This window comes from Lontra canadensis, unplaced genomic scaffold (genome assembly GCF_010015895.1).
Source record: "Lontra canadensis isolate GAN:19392208 unplaced genomic scaffold, GSC_riverotter_1.0 scaffold99, whole genome shotgun sequence".
Classification (NCBI taxonomy): domain Eukaryota; kingdom Metazoa; phylum Chordata; class Mammalia; order Carnivora; family Mustelidae; genus Lontra; species Lontra canadensis.
In genome coordinates, this window is record NW_022631093.1 from 4,275,103 (window position 1) to 4,295,562 (window position 20,460).

At 45.4% G+C, this 20,460-nt stretch overlaps 1 protein-coding gene across 1 annotated transcript; it reads left to right on the forward strand.

Annotated features, from left to right (window-relative positions):
- Positions 1 to 819: 819 nt before the first annotated feature.
- TXNDC15 (thioredoxin domain containing 15) lies at positions 820 to 18,531 on the forward strand. The gene is made up of 5 exons (XM_032837544.1): positions 820 to 992; positions 9,112 to 9,599; positions 11,085 to 11,248; positions 14,793 to 14,923; positions 16,663 to 18,531. Exons 1-5 carry the CDS (start codon positions 926 to 928, stop codon positions 16,857 to 16,859), a joined length of 1,047 nt encoding a protein of 348 aa, XP_032693435.1. The 5' UTR covers positions 820 to 925; the 3' UTR covers positions 16,860 to 18,531.
- Positions 18,532 to 20,460: the final 1,929 nt, after the last annotated feature.

Consider the following 20,460-nt stretch of genomic DNA (forward strand, 5'->3'; position numbering starts at 1 on the left):
CTCTGAGCATTGTCTCTTAGGTCCCTCCGCGCCACCCGCCCCCCCCCTCGCCCCGCCCCTACCCCCGCCGCGCTCTGGACTGCAGCAGAGCCCTGCTCTGGGACACACCACCCCTCCCCATCCCGGCCTTTCTACACTCTAGGTCCTTTCCAAGCTGCTTTTGCTGGGGGAGGCCTAGCTAGCAGATTGCCCTGCAAGTCCACCAACCACCAAACCAAAACTGCCCGCCCTAAGTTCACAGGAGGTAGGGTCAGGGTGACCAGACGCAACAAATATAATTACAGGACATATTTACATTGGAATATCCGTATGTTTCTTGGGAGTTAAAAAAGAAAACAAACAAACAAACAAAAAAACCACACAAAAAAAACAGTCAAAATCTTAAAACAAACAAACAAACAAACTATTCGTGGTTTCTGTGAAATGCAAATTTAACCGGGCATCCTGTATTTCATCTGGCAACTGTAGGTAAGGGAACAGGGGTAAGGCTGGAGATTCCGGACGCTCGAAGGAGGAGGCTTCCCGGCCTTTTGGGGCCCGGAGTGAAGCGTCACACGGGCGCAGTGTGTGCTGCCAGCAGCGAGACCGGCTCGCGCGCGAAGATAGACGGCCGCTAGCCTGGGCTGGAACCACGTCCAGGGCTTGGGGCTCAGGAACGTTCGATGCGACCCGAGGTGTCCGGCTCTCGGCTTCTGAACAACAGCGAATCCTAAACACCGGAGACCACAGGCAGAGGGAGACCGCCCGACTCCAAGATGGCGCCAGCGGGCGCTGCCAGCTGCCAAGATGGCCGCACGGGATTGCGCTCGCGCTCGCGGCGCCCCTCCCCCCAGGCGCCCGGGAGGCCGGGAGCGCGACGCGCGTCGTCGTGCGCCGGTTACCCTGCGTCCGGGCCGGTGGTCCCGGCAGCTTCTAGCCCCGCGCCATGCGGCTCCTCGGGTGGTGGCAGGTCCTGCTGTGGGTGCTGGGACCTCCCGCCCGCGGCCTGGAGGGTGAGTGCGAGCCGGGGCCGCGGCCGGGGGCGGCAGGCGGCGGCGAGTGAAATGACGGGGCGCGGGGGAGGTCCGCTAGGACGACGCTCTTTGACCTGCGCGGGGTCTCGCGGCGCGCCCCTCGGCCCTTCCTGGAGCGGGCCGGCGCGCCCAGCCCAGCGTCGTTCCTCTTCCCAACGGTGTGGCCCTGAGTGGTGGTCCGCGGTGGCGGGGAGCCCGTGCAGGCCCCTGCAGCGGGCGTCAGTCACAGGAGTGGCGGTGTACTAGCTCCTACTGAGACATACCTTTCATTATGAATAAGAGAAACCGTAACGAAGAGCCGGCATTTACGGCGCCCCTTCGAGGAGGCCGGACTGTGCCTTCCCGCAGTTAGCCCTCGCACCCGCCGTAGGAGAGAGGCTGCAAGAGGCTCTCCACGTTACAGGTGGAGGCGCGGAGCTCAGGGTCGCATCTGCCCTTCGGGTCGTGGCAGAGCCCGTCTTTCTGCCTACAGAGCCCACGCTTTACTTGGCATCTTGATGGATCCCTTCTTAAAGAAGGCTGCTCTTGCTCAGGTGGCCTGGATGAGAAAAATAGAGGAGACTCCCCGGGTAACCCCCTGCTTGCCCTGGCATGCTCTTGGGGCCACTTCAGGCCCGGAGGCAGCCACCCTGGAGGCAGGGCTTCTAGGGCCTTATCCTCGGTCCCACGGCCCCCCACTGCTCACAATTTGTTAACGTCTAGACCTTTCGACCTTGCTTGTCACTCCCTACGGGAATAGGCAGGCCTTTGCTTTCCGTGCGGCGTCCGGGCAGGAGGCAGGGCCGCCAGGTGGCTGAGCAGGAGGAAGGGGGAAGTACAGTAACACAGTCACTGATGAAAGCACTGGTTCTGCGCCAGGTGCTGTGCTTCGTGCTTTTATGAGCATCATCTTATTTGATCTTCAGATGTTTATGAAGGAGCTGTTGCCCTGGTTCCCGTTTTACAGATGAGTAAACCGAGACTCAGTGTCACTAAGCGTTCTGCCAAGGTCTCCAACAGGCAGAAGTTGAGGCCATGATTCAAGCCCATGCCTGCCTGCTTCACAGCCAAACCTCTGTACTACATTTCTTTGTCACTGTGCTTAGCCACCAGCTTCAGAGAGGGGACAGCATGTACTGGACAGCTTTTGTTTGTTTCCCAGGTCATTCCCTAGCCTTGTCTGTCCTGTGCTGTGCCCTGAGCAGCTGTCCCATATGACCTAACAACTGGCTGTCTTGCCTTCTGGGTTCCCGTGGGTTGGAATGAAGGGAGCATGAGGTCAGGATATTGAGTCTCTCAGCTTCCTCCCTTAGGGGTTATCATGGTTGGCTTTGTCCTTCCGTGGAAAGTCACAGCTTCTAGAAGGGCAAGCACATGGTTCCAAGGTTCTGTGACTGTTGCTGCTTCTGAAAAAAAATTTTTTTGAAGATTTTACTTATTTATTTGATAGAAGACACTGCGAGAGAGAGAGAACACAAGGAGTAGGAGAGGAAGAAGCAGTAGGAGAGGGAGAAGCAGGCATCCCCCTGAGCAGGGAGCCCAATGCAGGGCTCAATCCCGGGAACCTGGGATCATGACCTGAGCCCAAAGCAGACGCTTAATGACTGAGCCACCCAGGCACCCCTGCTTCTGATCTCTTTAAGGTCTGTGAATGGTTAACTGGCTTCCCTCTGTGCTGTTACTGGCTCTGAAGTGCCTTACCATTGCTCTTGGTTTCTCTGACATCCAGCCCACAGGTTGGTGGCCCCTTTACTAATATCTTCTCACATTGCCCACATTGAGTGTGCTCTGTTTCCAGGCAGAATCTTGCTGATTTGGGGGACCGGCTTGTAGTCAGTGTGATGTGAACACTCCCCCATCCCCCAGCAGTCTGGGCCATGTGCATGCAGACCTGAGGATAACACCAGCCATAGGGTGGACCATTGGTCGTCATGGTATGGCCTTGAATGGGGTGAGGACAGAGGGACTTTCACCACCTGGGTCCTTTTTAGGGTGGCTGGAAATCCAAGGCTTTGGGGCCTGTAGTGGACACTACTGGCAGATGAGCAGCTGGAGGTAGCAGTGCTGTCCAGGTGTCAAAGCACAGGAACCACCTCTTGGCTTCAGCACCCCCATGCCCGTCTTCCCTAGGCTGTCAGCTGGCAGATTTTTACTGAGCATACATCACATGTATATGCTCTGCTGAACGCTTGAGGTACAGTGGTGAGCCACACAGAAAAACAGGCCCGCCCTCCTATCTGCGGGAGGATAGGCATTAAATGACTACAAATAATTAAGTAAATTCCAACAGTGGAAAATGCTTCAGTGAGAGTCCCAGGGTATTATTGGATGCTGTGATGGGAGACCCCTCTGGTCTAAGGGTCAGGGAGGGTGAAGTTCACCTTGAAATTCACCTTGCAAAGGTGAAGTTTAAGGTAAGATCTGAAAGATGATTCAGATTAGCCAGCAGGAGAGCCCGTAGAGGGCTTTCCTGGTAGAGAAACAGCCCTCGGGACAACACTGAGGTAGGTGGAAGAGATCATGAGTGTTCCGGGACCAAGATGTCTGGTGAACTCGTCCAGAGTGTGGACAGAGGCCACACCATGAGGGGCCTGGTATTGCTGCCATAGAAGCCATTGTGAAAAACGTGCGGCTGGTAGAGAGCCTTCTGAGCAAAACGGGAAGGGTGCGAAGGATCTGACCTAGGCTAGGCCCCTGGCAGCGTGGGCTCCGTGCCCCCACCCTTGTTCTCCAGATAGCTTGCTTGCTTGCTTTTTTTTTTTTTTAAAGATTTTTTTAAAAAGATTTTTTAAGATTTTTTTTTTTTTTTAATTTGACAGACCGAGATCACAAGTAGGCAGAGAGGCAGGCAGAGAGAGGGGGAAGCAGGCTCCCCGCTGAGTAGAGAGCCCAATGTGGGCTCGATCCCAGGACCCTGAGACCATGACCTGAGCTGAAGGCAGAGACTTAACCCACTGAGCCACCCAGGTGCCCCACCAGATATCTTTCTTGCTGCCAGTGATGCAGTGATTGTCATTTTTCGTGGCTCACACGCAGTCAGTGTGTTGAGGTTAAGCATTTTCTTTTAAAGGGCACGTGACGCTGCAAGGGTTCAGCAGCTCTCACATGGTATGTCATTTCTGTTTTGGTGTGGAATAATTCAGTTTCCTCTCTTCCCAATACTTAAGTGAAAACACTGGTACCTGAGGGCATAAGAATATTATGGTGCCTAATGTGTACTGTCTACTTAACTCTTTCACAGGAGGGAAAAATAACCCTCCTGAACTGAAAATACCAGCTCTGTGTGTGCATCACTCAGACGCCTATTTGATTTTTTGCAGGGGATATCTGTCCATTTTCGTGAGGGTGATCAGTTAGAGCCAGGTTCTAATTTCTGCCCTGAATTTTTTTTTTTTTCTCCTGAGGTGGATCTTGGCATTTTCTATGAACTTATGAGACCTAAGATGTTGGTTAGGTTCAGAGAGAGCAGATGTCTGTGGAGCTGGGGCACTTGGGAGGAGGGTTGGCCCCTATACCTGGCACCCTTTGTTTTCCAGACGTGTAACCTTTCTGGCTTCTTTTCTTCCTCTGTTTTGTGGCCGCCCCAGCAAACATGTTTTTCTTCTAATTATATAAGTGGTACATGCTCATCAACCAAAGGCTACAGAAAGACTGTCATTGTGAACCCACCGCCACCAAATTGGCAGGGTTTCCTGCAGAGGCACCCAGAGCCTTCTCTGAGTTACAGTTACAGTCATACAAGAACTTGACTTTCTTCTGTCAAGGACACACCTTGCTGCTGAAGCCATATACTCTGCCCTGTCTAACCTCTACTGTTCCCTCACCCTCCTCACTTTTCCCATCAATTTGATATATCCTTAAACTTCTCTATTCTAAAAGCTGAAACAGAAACCTCCTTTGGCCCCTTATCACCTTCCCTGGCTTTCTTGTCCCCTTCCTAGCTGCATTTTCAGAAAAACTCTGTCTGTTTATCAGTGTCCTTACTGTTTCTTGTGCTCACCATTCTTCTGTGTGGATCCATATTTCCATCCAGTATCGTTTTTCTTTGGCCTGAAAGAATACCTTTGAGATTCTTGTTCTGGGTGTTTGCTGGTGATGAATTCTTTTAGCTTCTAATGTTTCTGAAAAGGTATTTATTTTCCCTTCTTTTTAAAAAATATTTTATATATTTGAGAGAGAGACAGAGCATGAGCAGGGTGGAGGGGCAGAGGGAGAGGGAGAAGCAGACTCCCCGCTGAGCAGGGAGCCCTATGTGGGACTGAACCAAAGGCAGACACTTAACCATCTGAGCCACCCAGGTGCCCCTTCCCTTCATTTTTGAAAGATATTTTTCCTGGGTATAGAATTTTAGGTTTATAGTTTTTTCCTTTCAGTACTTTAAAGTTGCTACTTATCTTTTTTTTTTTTTTTTCCTTTTTTAAAGGTTTTATTTATTTATTTGACAGACAGAGATCACAAATAGTCAGAAGGAGAGGGGGGAAGCAGACTCCCTGCTGAGCAGAGAGCCCGATGTGGGGCTCGATCCCAGGACCCCAGGATCATGACCCGAGCCAAAGGCAGAAGCTTTAACCCACTGAGTCACCCAGGTGCCCCTAAAGTTGCTACCTATCTTGCTTGCATTGTTTTCATCAAGGAATCTGCTGTCATCTTTATCTTTCTTCCTCTGTACGCAGTATATCTTTTTTCTCTGGCTGCTTTTAAGATTTTTGTTTTTGTCACTGATTTTGAGCGATTTGATTATGATAATGTCTTGGTGTAGTTCATTGAGCTTGGGATTTGCTGAACTTCTTACTATAGATTTATGATTTTCATCAAGTATGTGCAGTTTTTAGTTATTATTAATTCATATACTTTTTCTGTCCACACTAACCTCCCTACTCTGCCTTCTGGGTATTCTCATGATCTGTATGTTAGGCCACTTGAAACTATCCCACAGCTCACTGATTCTCTTAATTTCTTTGGATTCTTGTTTTTATTGTGTGTTTGATTTTGGATAGGTTCTTTTGCTGTGCTTTCAAAATCATACTCGGTTGCTATCCTTCAAATTCACTAGTCTGTCTTTTCTTCTGCATTGCCTAATCTGCTATTAATTCCACCCAGTGTAGTTTTCATTTCAAACATTGTAGTTTTCGTTGCCAGACTACAATCTGGGTTTTTTTTGAAAAATCGTATTATAATTGACACATAACATTATATTAGTATATATAGTTTCAGGTGTACAACATAATGATTTATTATTTGTGTATAATTGCACAATGATCACCACAGTAAGTCTAGTTAACATCTGACACCATGCATAGTTATATTTTTTTCCTTGTGATGAGAACTTTTAAGGTTTACTCTCAGCAACTTTCAAATATGCAAGACAGTATCACTAACTAGAGTCACCATACTGTACTTTACATTGCCATGACTTACTTTGTAGCTGGAAATTTGTACTTTCTGACCATCTTTACCCATTTCATCCGCTCCCCCCACCATCACCTCTGGCAACCACCAGTCTGTTCTCTGGATCTATGAGCTAGTTATTTATTTATTTATTTATAAAAATCCCACATGTAAGTGAGAGCATATGTTATTAGTCTTTCTGAGATTTACCTGACTTAGTGTAATGGTCCATCCATGTTGCAGATAGCAAGGTTTCCTCTTTTTGTGACTGAATAATAATATCGTGTGTATAGATTCTGTGTTCTTTATTCATTCTTCCTTTGGTAGACACTTAGGTTGCTTCTGTGGCTTCTGTAAATAAGGCTGCAGTGAATATGGGGTGCATATATTTTTTTCAAATTAGTGTTTTTGTTCCACCCAGAAGTGGAATTGCTGGATCAGATGGTAATTATAGCTTTAATTTTTTGAGGAACCTCCATACTGTTTTCCACAATAGCTGTACCAATTTACATTCCTTCCAAGAGTGTACAAGGGTTTCCTTTTCTCTCCACGTCCTCACTAGCACTTGTTATTTCTTGTCTTTTTGATAATAGCTAATCTGAGAGGTAGGAGGTGAGATCTCTGTGGTTTCGATTTGTGTTTTGATGTGGATCTTTTATATTTTATGTCTCTAGATCTGTTTAACTTTCTGAACATATGTAATAGAGTTATAATTACTGTTTTAATATCCTTATCTCCTAATTCTGACATCTGCAAGCTGTCAGTCAGTTTTAATTGGTTAATTACCTTTTTCATTATTGATGACATTTTCCTGCTTTTTTTGCATGCCTGGTAATTTTTGATTGGATGCCAGACATTAATTTGACCTTGTTGAATGCTGGATATTTTAGTATTCCTCTAAATATTCACGAGTTTTGTTCTAGGGTACAGTTGAGTTAGCTGAGTATGGTATGTTCCTTGCTTTTAAGGTTTGCGAGGCAAGAGCAGAGCTGTATTTACTGTAGGAACAATTTTGCCCTACTACTTTTGTGTACGCTCCCCAGTGCTCAGGGAACTGTGAGTTTTTCCAGTCTAGGTGGTGGGAACAGGTACGCTTCCCAGCTCTGTGTGAGGGTTGGGTACTGTTGCCTCTGATCCTTTTGGGTGGTTCTTTGCCTAGCTTTGGGAACTTACCCACATGTAAATGCTGACTGCTGTATTAGATTGGGGTCACTCTGCAGGTCTCTGGAGCTTCCCCATCTCTACTATTCTGTCTCACGAACTCTAGCTTTCTTGGTCTCTGTGAACCCTCAGTACCATCTCCTCAACTTGAGGAGTGCTGGACTCTGCTTGCTTCCTTCACTGCTCCCTGAGCCATGGCAGGCATTCCCTCTGGTGGTAAACTGGAACACTTGCAGGGCTCTCCTCTTCCTGTTTCTCAGGGATCCCTATCCTTCGTTGCCTGCTTACTAGTCTCCTGAAACCGGTTCACATTTTTGGCCTTTTTTTGGGTTGTTTCACTAGGAAGGGTGAATCTGGTCCCTCTTACTCCAGCTTAGCCAGAGCAGAATTCTCAGACAAGGTTTTTGAATTGCTGAATCAATCTGCAAATCTCTATGGGGATATTCTCTGAGAACTGTACAAGTGTGCATGCCTTAGGAAGCTTCCCCAACTTTAAAGCCAGTTGGTTATTTACACTTTGATGACATGCTGTTGGCTTGGCAGAGCCCATTGCATGGCTGGTGGTTTCCCAGTCACACGGTGAGCTTGTCTGAGTACAGCTGGGCTCATTGGTTCCCCCTGGTCAGTGCTTGGCACTGAGTCTGGCAGCTCTTGTTGAGTTAATGGGAGATGGAGGGCAGGAGTCCCTGTTGCAGAGGTGAGTGGAGATTGCTCGGTGGTTGAATGAGACTTCCCCAGACTCTTCCCTTACCTGAGCATTTTGCCCAAGTTCTGTCTTGTGGCTCCACAGTGGGAAGAAGGTCCTCCTTCGCCCTGCTGTGGCCCTGGTCCTGAGGGCTGCACCTCCTGGCACTCCCAAGGGCAGCAGACAGGAGAGTCGGCTCTGTCTGGCTAGAGAGGCACGGCAGGCAGGAGCTGCTGTATGGCTGGAGCATTGTTCCCAGGCCGTGAGGCATCATCTCAGCCCCCGAGATATCGTAGGGGAGGGTAAGGCCCGATCTGGCACGGCAGCCAGAAGACTTCATTCAGGGACCTGGCTCTGCTGCTTATTAGCTTGTGTGCTGTTGGGCGTTACACCGCCTCTCTCTGCCTCAGCTGGGTCCTCCGCTAAGTGGGGATGGTAACCCTTGTCCTGCCAGGCTAAGAGCTGTTAGAATGTATGCAAGGATGCATCGCTAGAGTAGAATCTTCTATAAAGGCAGCATTTTTTTGTTGGATATTCTCATCAAACAAATGAACTCACTAAGGTGTTTGTGTTATATTTTTCTCATTGGATTTCCTCATTGGATATCTGCACTGGAATGTTTTTGCTTATAATCCACATGGCAAGCCGCAGGTATCACATGAAGGTCTGTATTTGTCCACTTTGTATTTGACATTCATTAATCTGGTACCTCCTGGTGACCTTCTTCGTTATCTGGAGAAGGGTGGACGGCCCTCTGAGAGTTTCATGGGAAGGTTACCTCTTTTCTCTGTCGGGGAGAATCTCTTATTTGAGGAGAACTGTAATTTTGGGGGCTTCATGGACTTTGAAGGGACTTATGAGTGGGCCCACGCCGGCATGTTTCAGTTGCAGAGGACAGCAGTCATTTGCAGTCGGAGGAGCAGCCTGCTCCCTCCCTGCAGGCGGGAGCTGGGTTGGCCAGTGAGGAGGAGCCCCCGCGCGGCCCCGCAGGCCAGGACATGTCTGCAGGAGAGGCCGGCTCAGTGCTGGGGCTGGATGCTGACGGCGACCACGTGGTGATGCTGTCCGTAATCCCTGGGGAAACCGAGGACAAGCTGAGGCCCGAGCCCAGTGGCGGCACCTGTGGGGCCCGAGGGGAGCAGGACTCAAGGTGCAGTCTCCGGGAGCACATATTCTCTCTGGATGGCGTGGGACCCGGCTTCCAGGACAGGGAGGAGGAGTATTACGCAGAGCCTGAAGTGGCCGAATCCGACCCGGCCCCACCGGAGGACTCCAATAACACGGAAAGTCTGAAATCCCCCAAGGTGAACTGCGAGGAGAGAAATGTGACGGGATTAGAAAACTTCACTCTGAAAATTTTAAATATGTCACAGGTAAGAAAGAATGGTTTAGTGCTTTTCTCTTTTTCTGCTATTGATTTTATAGACTTTCAGCTGCTGGGTCAGAATTTTTATCATTTTATAGGTGGGATGGCATCTAATGGGTGCATCGCTGAAAATTCATTTGGTTCTCTATGATGTTCGTAGGGAGAGGAGGTGATAGAACTAGTGTCAATTATGTTTTTTAGACGGGTTGACCCTTGGGGTCCTCTCTTCACCAGGCCTCATGATGAAAATCCCAGTGGACAGAGGCACCAACAGTGGCTCAGTTGGTTAAGTGTGACTCTTGGTTTAGGTTGAGGTTGTCATCTCGGGATCATGAGATGAAGCTCCACATTGGGCTCTGCTCAGCAGTGTCTGCTTGAGATTCTCTTCCTCTGTTCCTCCCCCACTCTCATGCCCTCTCTCTCACTCTCTCGCAAGTAAATAAATAAATCTTTAAAAAAAAAAATCCCAGTGAACAGATAGGCGCTTGGGATCAGAATTCCTAGCATTTTTCTTCTTCCAAATGAGGTATTTATTACAGAGGCAAGTTTAAAAAAAATCTGAATTACTAAGATTGTGATTTAGCGTTGTTTAGAGTGGTGATACCCCTGGGGAGCATTTTATGTTAATGAAAAATTTCTTTCCTTCAAAGAGCTTGACTCCAGTGTTTTCTCTGGAGTGAGAGCTGAGATAGTTGTCCCCAACCCAGCCATGCTTTACCAGTCCATTGGATAAAGGATAATTCTGAAGAGAATACTGGGATAATGACTATTTCTGTGGGATTGTTAAGCTAGGTAGCAGGATGAGTTCAGGCTACTTATGTAATATGAGAAGAAATCCTAGCTGTGCACACTGTGACTGCTTATTTTAAATGGGGGTATGTGGTACGCTGAGTGTCCGTCCACGTGCAGTAGTCAGCGCTGGCCTCACACCATCCCCTCAGCGCCCGGTTAACCCTGTGCCTTAACTCTGTAGGGCTGTTTCTAGGGTGTCACATACTTGACCAGGAGAGAGAGCTGTTTCAGCAGTGTGAGTTGGGTGGTGGCAGGGAGGGTGCACCCTTAAATTGAACTAGCCTTCGGCTGAATATACTGATTCAACTGCTTGTGGATTGGGATCTGCTGCATTGATGATTGGGGCCTGAGATCTCAGTGCTTTATTAATGCCGTTAGAGTGTGTGAGAGGCCTGTGCCTTATCGGTACTTAGTATTTGAATTGATGGATTATGAAAAATAATATAATTGCTCCATAGTACTATCAAGGAAGTTTATAGGAAAGTTTATGATTTGTTATTTGATAATACTTTTCTGCTGATTCATGTATTCCTATGGTTCAAAACCCACAAGTCTATTAAGGGGATACCTATAGACTCTCTCCAGTCCGTGTTCCTGCCTCCTCTCCTTGGAGGCAGCAGTGTTTCCAGGTTCTTGGGCATTCTTGGGCATATATGTGAACACTTTCTGCTGACTTTCTCACTTGTTTCTTTTACTACAGGACCTTATGGATTTTCTAAACCCAAATGGTAGTGACTGCACGCTAGTCCTGTTTTACACCCCGTGGTGCCGATTTTCTGCCAGTTTGGCCCCTCATTTTAATTCTCTGCCCCGGGCATTTCCAGCTCTTCATTTTTTGGCACTGGATGCATCTCAGCACAGCAGGTATGTTCCCTGAGTAGAGCTTATGTGTCACCCTCCTGGCTGATGCTTGCAGTTATGTGGAGGTTGTCATCAGTTAAGTTTGAAGCCGAGGAGGTAGGTGTGAGCATGGAAGCTGGACTGGCGAGAGGGATAGACAAGCGTGAGTGGTGAGAGTGGTCATGTTCCTCAGGGAGCTGAGGCCTCACTTTCTGGAGGCCCCTGAAGAGGAGAGACTGTTCTCTGCACAGTGGAATTTATCTGTCAATCATCTATCTACCCATCTAACCTATTTTTATGTTAATCGTATCTATTGTTTACTCAGGGCTTACCAGGTTCTAGATATTGGGGAAAGCACTTTTCATTTTGTATGTCATTTTGTCCTCAAAACAGGGGGAGTGGTTACATACTATAACTTCCCCCCATTTTGCACAGAAGTAAGTAACTAGATTGTATTATATAAATGAATGAGTTGTTATGACTGAGTTAATAATTTTTTAAAAATTTAAGTTCAATTTAGTTAACATATAGTGTATTATTAGTTTCAGGGGTAGAGTTTAGTGATTCATCAGTTGCATGTAATGCCCAGTGCTCATTCCATGACGTGCCCTCCTTCGTACCCACCACCCAGTTACCCGGTCTCCTTACCCACCTTCCCTCCAGCAACCCTCAGTTAGATTCCCAGAGTTACGAGTTTCTTTTTTTATGAGGTTTGCCTCCCTCTCTGTTTTTATCTTATTTTGTTTTTCCTTCCCTTCCCCTATGTTCATCTGTTTTGTTTCTTAAATTCCACGTATGACTGAAATCATGTGGTATCTGTCTTTCTCTGGCTGACTTGGCGTAATACTCTGGTTCTATCCGTGTCACTGCACATGGTGAGATTTCATTCTTATTGATGGCTGGGTAATATTCTGTTGTGTGTGTGTGTGTGTATCTTTATCCATTCATCTGTTGATGCACATCTGGGCTCTTTCTGTATTATGGCTATTGTGGACATTGCTGCTATAAACACTGGGGTGCAGGTGCCCCTTCGAATTACTATGTTTATATCCTTTGGATAAATAACTTAGTAGTGCAATTGCTGGATCCTAGGGTAGTTCTATTTTTAACCTTCTGAGGAAGCTCCACACTGTTTTCCATAGGGTCTGCACCAGTTTGCAGGGTGGAGTTTAAAGGTGGTTCCACCTGATGGCAGTGGAGGGGCCAGAGGACTCTTCAGGGTGTTGGCCAGCCTAAATTAGCAAAATTGGTATCACAAGTGGGACCCTCCTGAGACTCACCCATGGTTTAGGTTTCTACCCCTGGCAGCCCCAACTCAGCACCCTGTTGTATGTTTGCTCAGGATTTCTTTCTTTCCCTCCCCCTTTCTTCTCTCCTTTTGTTTACACTTATTCTTGCATGTATGTTCCTTAGTGCACAGTGAATCAATTCATGAATTAATTTAGGCCCTTAAAATGACATTTACTTTTGTTTTATATTATTCAGTGGGCTCTTGTCTTTTTTAGATGTTGACGGAGCTGCGTTATAAAGACCTATGTTCACATGTTCTGTATTTCCCCCCAGTGCTGTGACTGTGCCTGGGTTATAAAGCGTGACCCTCCTCCTCTACATCACATACCCTTTAGCAGGGTGCAGGAGGTTGTGTGGGAATCAGTTTGGGAAGTCTGGAAGATGGTCAAGTTGGTAAAAATGAAGTTGGTTAAACTTTTTTGAGTTAAAAAAATTTTTTTAAGATTTCTTTCTTTCTTTTTTTTTTTTTTTAAGATTTTATTTATTTATTTGACAGACAGGGATCACAAGTAGACAGAGAGGCAGGCAGAGAGAGAGAGAGGGAAGCAGGCTTCCTGCTGAGCAGAGAGCCCGATGCGGGACTCGATCCCAGGACCCTGAGATCATGACCTGAGCTGAAGGCAGCGGCTTAACCCACTGAGCCACCCAGGCGCCCAGATTTATTTATTTCTTGATTTGAGAGAGAGGGAGGGAGGGAGGGACTGAGTGAACAGGGAGAGGGGGAGAGAGAGGGACAGAAGCAGACGCCCTACAGAGCCTGACGTGGGGCTTGATCCTGTGAACCTAAGATTACAACCTGAGCTGACACCAAGAGTTGAATGCTTAACCCACTGAGCTACCCAGGTGTCCCTCGAGTAAAAATTTTGAGTAAAACTTTGCACTCTATTGATCTTCAGTGTGGATAATATAACTGCTAATATTTACCTAAATTATTATTATTATTATTATTGCTTTTTTTTTTTTTTTTTTTTGACAGAGAGAGATCACAAGTAGGCAGAGAGGCAGGCAGAGAGGGAGAGAGGGAAGCAGGCTCCCTGCTGAGCAGAGATCCCAATGCGGGACTCAATCCCAGGACCCCGAGCTCATGACCCGAGCCGAAGGCAGAGGCTCAACCCGCTGAGCCACCCAGGTGCCCTTACCTAAACTTTTTTAGGGAGAAAGAATCACAGCAAATTAGTAATTCTCACAAGGGCTTCAGAGAAATATATACGTGGCCTGGCCCAAGGGAGCAGACTGATGGAAAGGATGGTCTAGGTTAGTGTCAGACTTTGGGCATTCCCCTGCCCCAAGCCTGCCAGGCTGGGTCCCAGCACCAGCTTAGTACTCTGGGTTTGGGGTTCCATTCCCTGCGGGCTTTTATCATCTGCTTCATTTGGTCATCTTCATGAGTCCTTCTCAGTGCCTCTTATGGTGCCTTAATCATGGAGAGTAGAGGATACTTGTCCTTGTTATTTGGCCTACAACATATGTTTGCCTCCTGTGTTAAATATTTAAGTGACACCATGTTTACAAAAGAAAAAAATCCTGACTATCCAGTACTATCATTTTACTAACAGGAGAAACTGAGGTTTAGAGAGGTTAGATAGTCCACCCGAAGCTCACACAGCTGGGTAGGTGACAGACCTGAGACTTGAACCCATGTGTTTTGACTCCAGAGCTTATACCATGACTTTGTATTATGTAAAGGTGAACCAGTCCCACTCAGATCCTATTACATTCTGCCCCAGTTGTGAACTTCCTGGTGTGTCTGCTAGACCGCAGATTCCCATTCCTCTTGTATGAGGGATGGAGATGGGCATCCTGGAGAGTTTGAAATTTCTTCTGTCAAGTTAATTGACACAGTTTGTTTTGTCTATGAGTTAGAATTTTCTGGTCTGATCTCTTTTGGCAGTTTGCAACTTAAATAGCAGAATAACTGGGGGATGCCTGGCTGGCTCAGTCGGTAGAGCATGCGACCCTTGATCTTGTGGTGGTGAGTTCCAGCCCCACATTGGGGGTAGAGTTTACTTAATTAAAAAAAAAAAAGTGGAATAACTGTGTCAAGGGTAGTTCCTTGTTGTAACAGAAAGCAGCTCAGCAGAACAGGAATGCCCCCCAACCTCAACCCATAAGGAAAAAGGTCAGAAATAGCTATAAGCATATAGTTTGACTATCAGAAACCTCTGTAGGTCACAGGAAAATGATGCTTTCTCATTTATTGCCATCCATTCTGATATGGTAACTGTGTGAGGAAACCCACTGGTAGTTAGGTTGTCTGACTGACTTCTTTCTGTTATAGCCTTTCTACCAGGTTTGGCACCGTAGCTGTTCCTAACATTTTATTATTTCAAGGAGCTAAACCAATGGCTAGATTTAATCATACAGACCGAACATTGGAAACACTGAAAGTCTTCCTTTTTAACCAGACAGGTATGTACAAATTATATGCTGTAGAAGGGACTTTATTGCTGGAGGTATATGTCTTCTGTGGGTTCCTGTCTGCTCTTCTTAAGTGAAGGAATCAAGACTGGATTTCAGGTGTAAACCTTCTTTTCATGAGAACTACCGTGGTTCTGTTAAAAGTCTCTCAACCAGCGGCAAGCTTAACACGAATAGGTATTTTTAGTGATTATCGATACCTTTAAAAAACCAGCTTTATTATTCTATAATTCACATACCATACACCTGTAGTTAACTTTTTACATACATTTTTCACTAAAGTGTAATATTTACACAAATATGTGCATTATATTGGTGTGCTGGGTGATGAATTTTCACAAAATGAAAGCCTTGGGTAACCAGACTCTGACCCAGAGAGAACATTACCAGTCCATCCCCTCAGCGCTACTGCTCCTGCCCATCAGGGTGACCACCATCTTGACTTCTAACACCATGGACTAGTGTTATCTGTTTTTGAACTTTATATATATATATATACACACATATATATATATATATATATATAAATTTTTTTTAAGATTTTTTTATTTATTTGACAGAGATCACAAGTAGGCAGAGAGAGAGGAAGGGAAGCAGGCTCCCTGCTGGGCAGAGAGCCCATTTGGGGCTCGATCCAGGACCCTGGGATCATGACCTGAGCCGAAGGCAGAGGCTTTAACCCACTGAGCCACCCAGGCGCCCCTGTTTTTGAACTTTATATTAATGGAGACACATATAATGGATTCCCTTGTGTCTGGCTCATTTCAGTCACCATTATGTTTGTGGGATTCACCTACGTTGATGCATATGGTTATATTTTCTTCCTTTTTGTTGCTGTGCGGTATTCCGTTTATTCATCCATATGCAGATGCTATTTTAATTCCTTAATATTTGCCAAAACATGTGGCCTTATTTTTTATTCTGTAAAAGTCTGAACACGGACTATTGAAGAAATTTTCTTTGCAAAACTTTGCTCCATAAAAGCTTTAATGCCTTAATTATGAGCACCCTACTTCTTCCTGAAGTATATTCACTGGAAATCAAAATGAGTTATAACATACCTTCCATATGTATTAAGTTGCATCTCATTACTTATATCTCACAGTAAAGAACATAAAACTGAGTTACCTCATAGGAGTGAAAGGGTTGTTAACAGTTAATTAGCTATTCAAGTATTCTAGGACCAGACCCATGACTGTCAATCAGGTTGAAATGGAGAGAGGGAGCCATTTTGCTCAACGATCTAAGAAAACCTAGAACCTAAAAGAAATTGAGGAGTCACAGCATCTTTGGTAATCTCTGCTATCAGTGGTGGTTAGTCCCAACAATTTTTTCAGTGACTTATTTAAAAGCATTTTGAATTTAGCATTCCTTCACCTGTGAGAACATTCTGTAGACTCCTGAGAGTAGCTTTACCAGTTGCTTATTGAATTTTAATCTCAAAGAGAACAAAAGACAACTCTCACCATGCCCGAAGACCCTTCTGAGGAGTTCACAGAAATTCTAGTGTTTAGGTTTGAACAGCTGAATGGGTTCCTGTTCCTTTGATGTGGTGGGAGAAAGGCAAGTTACAAATTACACTAACAGGCAAGTGAAACCCATCCCAGATATACTCGTGTGGTGTTTATTTTAAGACCGCATATCTTTTTGCATACCATGCAGAATATTTCAGAAAGATCTTTAGCGGGTATGTTTTCTCTCTGATTTGAAACAGCTGATTTCTCTTTCAGGTATAGAAGCCAAGAAAAATGTGGTGGTAACTCAAGCTGACCAAATAGGCCCTCTTCCCAGCACTTTGATAAAAAGTGTGGACTGGCTGCTTGTATTTTCCTTATTCTTTTTGATTAGTTTTATTATGTACGCTACCATTCGAACGGAGAGCATTCGGTGGCTAATTCCAGGACAGGAGCAGGAACATGCTGAATAGCAACGGACTGAAAGGAGACGTCGGGACAAGAAATTTCAGAAATTAGTGCTGCACTTCCTTACATACTCTCCAGTGAAGTACAGACTTACAGCTTTAGTCAGATTAAAAGAATCATGCATTTGTTGAACTGTTGAATGTGTTAAAAAATTATAAATTGGTGTTTTAATTAGTACTGCAAAAAACAAATGCAAATTCAACAGAAGTCACCATTCTTGTTTTTACTAATCCAGTATTTTAAGGGGGGTAATCCAGTTTCAAATGGGAGCTGTGTTCAGGTGGAACAGTGCGTAGAATGATAGTTGGCTTCATAGGAGGAGGAAATAGGACTTTTGACAGTATAGTTCTAGAAAAGTCTTGATTCCTAAAAAGTCTTTATGTCGAAGAAGGTTGGTTTCCGTTCATTTGCAGTTTTTCTCTCAGAGCCTGTAAGCAGGAAAATGTTCTGTTGTGGAAGAAGAACTAGAATTGATAAGTGTGACCTTGTAAGTAACTGGGAAAATAAGAGTCAAGTACTTTGGTGTTTATGATCTCTAATTTCACCGGAAGAATTTGAAGTGGTTTAAATCATTTCTGGATAGGGCAGATGTTAGAAGAAAGTAAATATCATCAAACTAAAGCTTATTTATTAACAGTTCTAGGCTAAAGCATAACTCAAATTTTAGTCATTACCTAACCAGCATGCACTGATTCAACCTTAAAACGTTCTTGGCACTGTGCTAGTTTGTCAGAGCCAAAAGAAATATGTAACACTGTTCTTGCCTGCAAGTTGATTCTAGTCTAGCTTAGGACATAGGTAGAAAAGAGACAATGTGTAATTTATACCAACTTTTTTGAAAAGCTGTTTCTAAAAGATCCCTTAAATGCAGATATAAGACATCTGACCACATAATGACAAGTAACCTTTGTAGTGACTATTTCCAGTGTTTCAGATAGAGTAGTACATTTTATCACGCACCCTAAATTCTATGGAAATAGAATCTTAGTTGAGTCACCTTGTCTGAATGTTATGTTGGGCAGGAGTTTACAATTTTAAGTTGTGGACAGCTATGGCTGGGGTGGTCACTGGTGGAAGGGACGGTGGTTCAGAAAGGTACTAGTATTTTTTTCACTTTACAAATGAGCAGACTGAGGCATGGAGAGAGGCTGAGTAACTTGCCCAGGTTACATACACAGTAAGCTGATGAAGCTGGGATTTGAACCTTTGCATGTATGTGTGTGTGTACTTATAAGAAAAACTTACAGTGATTCCATCTTTTATAACAATAACGAACATTTGAGTCTGTGTGTGTTCTTACTATTTTAAGTTCTTTACCTACCATTTTATTTATTGGTACAGTAGCTCTGAGATTGACACTAATATTAAATATCCTTGTTTTATAGAAGGGTAATAAATGAGGCCCCAAATAACCTGCTCTGGGTCATGCAGCTTCCAGTAGGGGGACCCACGTTCCAAAGTAAGCATGGTGACTGGAGGGGCCTCTGTGCCATGAGCTGAGAGACAATCATAATCCATTACCCTCTTGTCTTTCTCCTTTGTTTCCCATAGTTAGAGTCATAACATAATTGTCATTTAGCACCTTGTTTGTTTTGTTTTGCTTAACAAGTGATAAATATTTCACTGTTGCCAAGAGATTTCCTAACCATGACTACCTAATAGATCTTTGAGAAGGTTCAGCATTACTTAACTTTTTTTTTTTAAGTTATGATTGTATATAGTCTTATTTCCTGGGGGGGGGGGCACACTCCCAGATGAGAAGCTGTCTTATTAAAGATACAGGCATATTCATGCCTTTGATATGTAATGGGGCCCTATGCTGGTGAGGAGGATGAGGATAGGCTCTTAGTATGGCCAACAGATGGATGGCTTTGCTTCTAACACCAAGCTGAGACAAGCTACCTGGGTTTCCCTTGGAGGGAAGGTGGAGCAGGGCCATTCCCTAGAGGGGAGGTTCAAGTGTAGAGAGGATCAATTGGAAAGCCCTGGTGCTGAGGGAACGGGAAGTAGGAGGCAGGACGAAAGGTCCAAGATCCGGTAAACCATCCCAAGCCAAGCATGGTGTCTGTGCAGCAGAACCAGTGTCTGTGCACTGGTACCAGTGCCAGGGATGGGGAGGGCGGGAATTCAGCTGCATGGAAGACAGAAAGATCATGAGAATGCCAGTCACTGGGGACATAAATCCAGACACTTCTGCTCACTCCTGGTTAGTATCAGTTGCCAAGGAAGACACAACACAGTCCCATACTGGATGGAACAGCATTTGTACTCAACAAAAGAGATAGAGCGAGATCAGCTCTAGGAGTGTGCGGTGGTCCCCAAGGCAAGTGGATCCTCCCCAGCAGTGAAAGGCCAGAGTGCCCTTCTAGTGTCTTAGCACAAGCTCCTTCCAACCCAGTGGAGTCTGTAATACTGAAAGGGGTGGGGGGGAGGGGGGCATGGCCCAGGGCTCTGACTTACGTGCTCAAGCAGAATACAGGAGTACATATTGAGTGAGCCTGGATCAGGGAAGGATATTCCCACACAAGGTGTTAAGCCTGGAATAGGCTGTATGGGCTCTTTGTAACAATCAGTAAGGGAGTGTTCTAGGCCTAAGGCCCATTCTTACATGGGTGAGCAGGGCTTAAAAGACTGTGAGCAGGAGACTGCCTTTCCCAAGAGTGTCCACTATAGAGGACTTGCTCAATAAATCTTTGGTAAGGAACTTAAATCCTACTAACTGGAGACCTACATGTGAAGGGTGAGTATCCACAGCCCCTACTGGTGAACATCACTTGCCCTAGGCCCTACCAGCATGCTACTGCTGCTTTTCATAACTAGAGCCAAGACACCAGTTTCCTAAAGTGGATTTAGGGAAGGAAAATGAGGAGTCTTGTTACCTCACACCTACCAGTTCATTTGCAGTTCTCACTTTAATAAGCAAGTCTCCAGGGTATTCATGATTGTATACACCCCACTAAGTACTGGAAACGAAACTTTTAATTCCATCTCCAGTCGCTGCCCACTTGAGGCATCAGGCAACGGAAACTAGTGCCTTAGATGGATAACGTGAGGTCAGTGACATCTGATCAGAGTTTGCAGCAAGATTCCTCCCTTGAGTTTTTGTCAAGTGGGCAAATGTTAAGAATGCATATTGAGCCATGTCTGAATTTTAGGATATTTTGAGGCAAGAAAGCTTTTTTCCCCTCAACTCCATATGGAATATAAAATTAACTGCTAGCAGCTGCTAAGTTGAACTTATATGGACTCTGATATTAAAAAAAATTGAGTATATGGCTAAATCCTAAGCAAACTTGGTTAAATTATTAATTTGCTTAAGCTAGTAAAAAAAGGTGCAAGTAAATATACTAAAAGCCAGTAAATTGTATGTGACATGTCAAAAAAAAAAAAAGGCAAAAAAAAAAAAGTAAGAATAAAATACTAGTAAATATATACATAAAAGAATCCACCTCTTTGGGGGCGGGGGCAGGGGGGGAATCCGTTCATCACCGGAGCGCGCACTGTGCGCTGCTCTTTAGCGAGCATGAAGAGCCGAGTTTCCAGACTGTCCTATCTGGGCCAGCACCGATGAAGCAGCGTGCCCAAGCCCTCAGCGGCTAGGCAGGC